The 6,324-nt window shown below is 40.8% G+C and overlaps 1 protein-coding gene across 1 annotated transcript; it reads left to right on the top strand.

The window, feature by feature from the left end:
* Window positions 1–2,365: 2,365 nt before the first annotated feature.
* LOC129546469 (vomeronasal type-1 receptor 4-like) lies at window positions 2,366–3,397 on the top strand. The gene has a single exon (XM_055411470.2). It carries the CDS (start codon window positions 2,366–2,368, stop codon window positions 3,395–3,397), a length of 1,032 nt encoding a protein of 343 aa, XP_055267445.2.
* The last annotated feature ends 2,927 nt before the right edge of the window (window positions 3,398–6,324 follow it).

Raw genomic sequence — 6,324 nt, 5'->3', positions numbered from 1 at the left:
TTTATCTTAATGTTTTATATTAATGCTGATTTTTCATTATCATTGCTATCTAGGACTTCATTGTGTGCCTATCAAAGGATTAACTGATCATTCAGCTGTTAACGGGTAGGTGGGTATTAAGAGTTAGGGGCTATTACAAGCAGAGATTAGGGCTCTCATATAAATTTTATTGATATAATTAATCTTTGAGTGATTTTTGTACAAAATGTTGTTGAATATATTCATAGAAGTGGATTTCTTGAAACAGAATTACATCTGATCTGCTAAGGAGATACCACAGTTTTCCAAAATGTGTGTACCAATTTGAACACCCACCATCAGTGTATGAGATTCTTGGTTCCTCCACAGCTATGCCAAAACTTGGCATTTTTGTCCTTTCTGTTTCAAATTTCTTGATGGTATTTGATGACATATAGGCAGTGGTTATATTTTAATTGACCTGACTGCCAAGGATGTGGAATATTTTTCCACATATCTTATCTGTTGAATAAATTCTTTCTCAAGGATTCTCTTTGAACACTCTGTCCACTGTTTATTCTATCTTGTGGTTTTTAGGACATGCTTGAGTGTGTCAAGGTTGTATATTGTCACCCTGCTTATTTAACTTATATGCAGAGTATATCATGAGGAACGCTAGGCTGGAAGAAGCACAAGCTGGAATCAAGATTGCCAGGAGAAATATCAATAACCTCAGATATTCAGATGACACCACCCTTATGGCAGAAAATGAAGAGGAACTCAAAAGCCTCTTGATGAAAGTGAAAGAGGAGAGTGAAAAGGTTGGCTTGAAGCTCAACATTCAGAAAATGAAGATCATGGCATCTGGTCCCATCACTTCATGGGAAATAGACGGGAAAACAGTGGAACCAGTGTCAGACTTTATTTTTGGGGCTGCAAAATCACTGCAGATGCTGATTGCAGCCATGAAATTAAAAGACGCTTACTCCTTGGAAGGAAAGTTATGACCAACCTGGATAGCATATTAAAAAGGAGAGACATTACTTTGCCAACAAAGGTCCATCTAGTCAAGGCTATGGTTTTTCCCATGGTCATGAATGGATGTGAGAGTTGGACTGTAAAGAAAGCTGATGGCCGAAGAATTGATGCTTTTGAACTGTGGTGCTAGAGAAGACTCTTGAGAGTCCCTTGGACTGCAAGGAGATCCAACCAGTCCATTCTAAAGGAGATCAATCCTGGGTGTTCATTGGAAGGACTGATGCTAAAGCTGAAACTCCAATACTTTGGCCACCTCATGCGATGAGTTGACTCACTGGAAAAGAGTCTGATGCTAGGAAGGATTGGGGGTGGGAGGAGACGGGGACGACCGAGAATGAGATGGCTGGATGGCATCACCGACTCGATGGACATGAGTTTGAGTGAACTCCAGGAGTTGGTAATGGACAGGGAGGCCTGGCATACTGTGATTCATGGGGTCACGGAGAGTCTGACACGACTGAGCGACTGAACTGAACTGTGTGATTTTAAGTTGTATCTGTGTCTGTGTGTGTATTGATGAGATCCAGTCTTAATTTTCATGTGTGCAAAATTTATTTCACTATACGTTTTATATATTCTGTTCTGTTTAGCATATATATATATATATATATTTCAAATATTTTTTTTATTTAGCTTCATTGGGTCTTAGTTGCATCATACGGGAACTTTGTTGTATCATGCAGGATCTTTTGTTGTGGTGCAGAGGCTCTCTAGTTGCAGATCCCAGGCTTAGAAACCCCGTGGCATATAGGGTCTTAGTTGCCCAACTAGGGATCAAAACTGCATCTCCTACATTGCAAGGCAGTTTCTTAACTACCAGACAACCAGGGAAGTACCGTTAGCATATATTTTAAATTGTAAGACCCAAGAATAACTCCTGTCTTTTTTCTCTAAAATAATATATTATCTTCTTTAAATACCAGCTGAGCCACACGAGAAGCCCAAGAATTCTGAAGTGGGTATTCTTGGAGTGGGTAAGACTATCCCTTCTCTAGCACATCTTCCTGACCCACAAATTGAACTGGAGTCTCCTGCATCCATGCAGATTCTTTACCAACTGAGCCATAGGGAAGTCCCTACAATAATACGTTATCTTCTTTAAAATTTAGAAGAGGATGCATTTAGAGTTGACCTGTTTGATGATGAGGGCAGTCATGGAGATTTTTTTCCTCCAGTAATCTTCTCCTTAAAAGCTGGTTTTATGCTATCTTTCAATTTACTCTCACTTCTCGTTGCTTCCTCCAGGTCACCACCACTTCATCCTTCCTGCTGACTTCTTCGTAAAATAAACTGATTCTCAGATCATCATTTCCCCTCTCATGAAGCCTTGGCAATTTCACAAAAGCACACAAGGAAGAGTTGTCTCTCGATGTCACAGATATCTATGAGCCACTCTGCTCTGAGGAGTCACTGTTGCCATCATATAAAGGGGAGTAACTTGAATGACACAACAGCCTCCAGCCAACTGGCCATTGGAATAACCTTCTTGTTACAGACTGTGCTTGGACTCTGGGGCAATTTCTCCCTTCTGTTTCATTACCTTTTTCTTTACCACACTCAGTGTAGGTTGAGGGTCACAGATTTGATTTGCAAGCACCTGACTATAGCCAACATTTTGGTCATTCTCTCGAAAGGAGTCCCTCAGACAATTACAACTTTGAGGTTGAAATATTTTGCCAGTGATTCTGCCTGCAAACTTATTTTGTATGCTGAAAGATTGGGCAGGAGTATGTCCATCAGTACCACCTGCCTCTTGAGTGTGTTTCAGACCATCACGATCAGCCCCATGAACTCCTGTTGGAAGACTCTTAAAGTCAAAGCCCCAAAGTATATTGCCCTCTTCATTTCCTTCTGGTGGATCCAATGCATGCTGGTACATCTCATTTTTCCACTATATGCAATATATGTTTCTCGCAAAAGGCGCAGCACAAACATGACAAATACAAGAGATTCAGGGTACTGTGCCGCCGCAGATCTTGAGAAAATCTCAGGCTCATTATATACAGCTTTGATAGTGTTCCCTGAAGTTTCATTTTCTGTGCTCATCTTCTGGGCCAGTGGATCCATGATTCTCACCCTGTACAGACACAGTCGGCGTGTCCAGTATATTCACAAGGCTACTGTGTCTCCCAGACTCCCCGCTGAGTCCAGAGCCACCCAAAGCATCCTGCTCTTGGCGAGCACCTTCATGTGTTTCCACACCCTGTCCTGCATCTTTAACATTACTCTTGCTATTTTTAATAATCCCAGTTGGTGGTTGGTGTATGTAACTGGGCTGATTAATGTGTGTTTTCCCTTTATCAGCCCCTTTCTGCTCATGAGCCGTGACTCCATTGTAACCAGTCTCTGCTTTCTATACATGAAGAACTCAGTATCCCCTAATCTTATTAGAAAAATGTAAATTGTATGTTTTTAAAATTTTATCAAGGTATATTTGATTTATACTGTTGTGTTAGTTCCAGGTATATAAAAAAGTGAATCAGTTATACATATGTGTGTATATCTACTCTTTTAAGATCCTTTCTCATGTAGGCCATTAAGAGTATTGACTAGAGTTCCCTGTGCTATACAGTAGGACCCTTCTTTTTTCTTGTAAACCAGGCCTTGGGGCATGTGGGACTTGGTTCCCAGGGACTGAACCCCTTCTCCCTGCCTAGAAAGGGCTTAGTCTTAACCACGGGACCATCTGGGAAGTCTCCACTACGTCCTTAGTAGGTACCTATTTTATATATAGTAGTGTATATTTGGGGCTTCCCTGGTGCCTGGGTATGAAAGAATCCGGCTGGCAATGCAAGAGACTCCAGTTCGATTCCTGGGTCGGGAAGATCCCACATGCCACAGGGCAACTAAGCCCATGCACCTCAACTACTGAGCCTGTGTGCCTAGAGCCTGTGCTCTGCAAGGGAAGCCCCACATTGAGGAGCCCATGCTCATCGCAACTAGAAAAAGCCTGCACACAACAGCCAAGACACAGCACAGCCTAAATAAACAAATAATATTCCTCTTGTGATCCTTTAGTATACAAAGGGTAAAGGTTTTCCAGGCATATTCTATATGCCTAAGATGTTTGCACTGGTCTCAAATGTAGAAACCATCCATGAACAAGACTTAGCCCAGTTTAAATGAGGGCTTTTTTTTTTGTTTGTTTTTTGTTTTGCTTTTTTAATTTAGATATTCTAAAAATATTGAAGTATATGTTATGTTACTTTCAGGTGTAGCCAGCAAAGTGACTCACTTATATATATATTTTTTTTTCTTTTCAGATTCTTTCCCTTATACATTATCACAGAATATTGAGCGCAGTTCCCTGTGTTGTACATTAGGTCTTTGTTGCTTATCTATTTTATATATGGTAGTGTGTATATGTGAATTCCAACTTCCTAAATTGTCCCTCCTCCCCCTTTTCCCTTTTGATAATCATAAGTTTCTCCTCAATGTTTGAGTCTCTTTCTGATTTGTAAATAAGCTTATCTGTATCTTCTTTTGAAAAAAAGATTCCACATATAAGTAATATTAGATCCTATTTGTTTTTCTCTATACAGTTTACTTCTTTTAGTATGATAATCCCTAGGTCCATCCATGGTGCCTCAAATGGCATTATTTCATTCTTTTTAATGGGTCAGTAATATTCTATTGTGTTTATATACCATATCTTCTTTATCCATAAATCAGGTGATGGACACTTAGGTTGTTTCCATATCTTAGCTACTGTAAACAGTGCTGCTGTGAACACTGGGATGCATGTATCTTTCCAAATTATAGGTTTTTCTGGATATATGCCCAGGGGTGTGATTGCTGGATCATATGGTATTAATTGCTCTATTTTTAGATTTTTTTAAGGAAACTGCAGCTTGTTTTTGATAGTGGCTGAACAAATTTACTTTCCCACCAACAATGAAGGAGGATTCCCTTTTCTCCACACCCTCTCCAGCATTTATAGTAAGTAGACAATTTAATGATGGCCATTCTGACCAGTGTAAGGTGATATCTCACTAGTCTTAAATTGCATTTCTCAAATAATTAGGGGTGTTGAGCATTTTTTCATGAGCCTGTTTGTCACCTGTATACTTTGAAAAAATATCTATTTGGATCTTTCCCCACTTTTTGATTAGGTTGTTTGAATTTCTGACATTGAGTTGTATGAGCTGTTTCTATATTTTGGAGATTAATTCTTTGTCAGTTGCATCATTTGCAAACTTTTTTTTCCCATTCTGTAGATTTCCTTTCTGATAGCAAGTGTATTTTTGTTTGTTTCATGGGGTGGGCACCACCCTCTCTCTCATTATAATTTAGCTGGGGTTTTAGGCTATGTAGTATCAGGCTGGCTCCTAGAGGAATTGAAGATAACAGGATTAGCCTGACTCTCAGAAAAACTGGAGACTAAAGCTCAGCCACACAGACAGATACTAATGGAGCTCAGGTAAAACACTCTGGGCACCAGGGCTTGGGTGAAGCTCCCCGGTGGCCGTACTCCCTGTGTTGTTAGGTATCAATGCCAGGAAAATGACATATCATCACTTCATGGGAAGAGGAAAACTGCAGCTCCAATTTGACTATTTTTTCTGAACTCTGATCCATCATCTCTTCCATTGACTGATGTTACTTTTTTAGTCGCTCTGTCGTGTCCAGCTCTTTATGATCCCAGGGACTATAGACCACCACACTCCTAAGTCCATGGAATTCTTCAGGCAAGAATACTGGAGTGGGTTGCCATTGCCTTCTCCAGGAGATCTTCCCAACCCAGGGATCGAACCCGGGTATCCTGATTTGGAGGCAAAGTCCTGAGTATCTGACATCAGGGAATGTATCTTTACCCTGTACTCAACCATTACAGTGAGTGGACCAGCTGTCAGTAAGTGCGAGTCCTTCTAGAGAATTATTGAAACTGAGTTTGGCTTGTGGAACCCCCACACTTGCAGTTAGTGTCAAAAACAGGCGTGGCCTGACTGATGATGTTTCACTCTTAAACTTCTCAGTTGCACTGAAAACTCTCACAGGGGAAATGGATAGTGGGCTTTGTTCAGATTGTGTGTTTGCCTGCTAATGAAGAGTAATTTTGCCCCTTAAAGTTGTTGTCTCATCATTTATTGCATAGCCAGTGAGTGCTCCCTAATGAAATTCAGCGAAAGTATGCACAAAGACCTCTGGGAGCCATTCAGCACTGCTGAGTGGAGAAAGCAGCCCTGGCTATAGTTAAAAGAACAGCAGAGGACTTCCCTGGTGTCCAGTGGTTTAGACTCCACCTGTCAGTGCAGGGGACTAGGGCTCAATCACTGGCCCAGGAAGATCACAGGCCATGGGACAACTAAGCCAGTGTACCACAACTAT

Source organism: Moschus berezovskii, chromosome 22 (assembly GCF_049115385.1).
Source record: "Moschus berezovskii isolate FMDL1 chromosome 22, NW_MosBer_1.0, whole genome shotgun sequence".
Lineage (NCBI taxonomy): Eukaryota > Metazoa > Chordata > Mammalia > Artiodactyla > Moschidae > Moschus > Moschus berezovskii.
Note: the sequence above shows the minus strand (reverse complement) of the source record. Positions and strands in the feature narration are given on the sequence as shown.

Bases quoted from the DNA above. Each gene is read 5' to 3' on its own strand.
- LOC129546469 (XM_055411470.2), top strand. From the start codon at position 2,366: ATGTCACAGATATCTATGAGCCACTCTGCTCTGAGGAGTCACTGTTGC.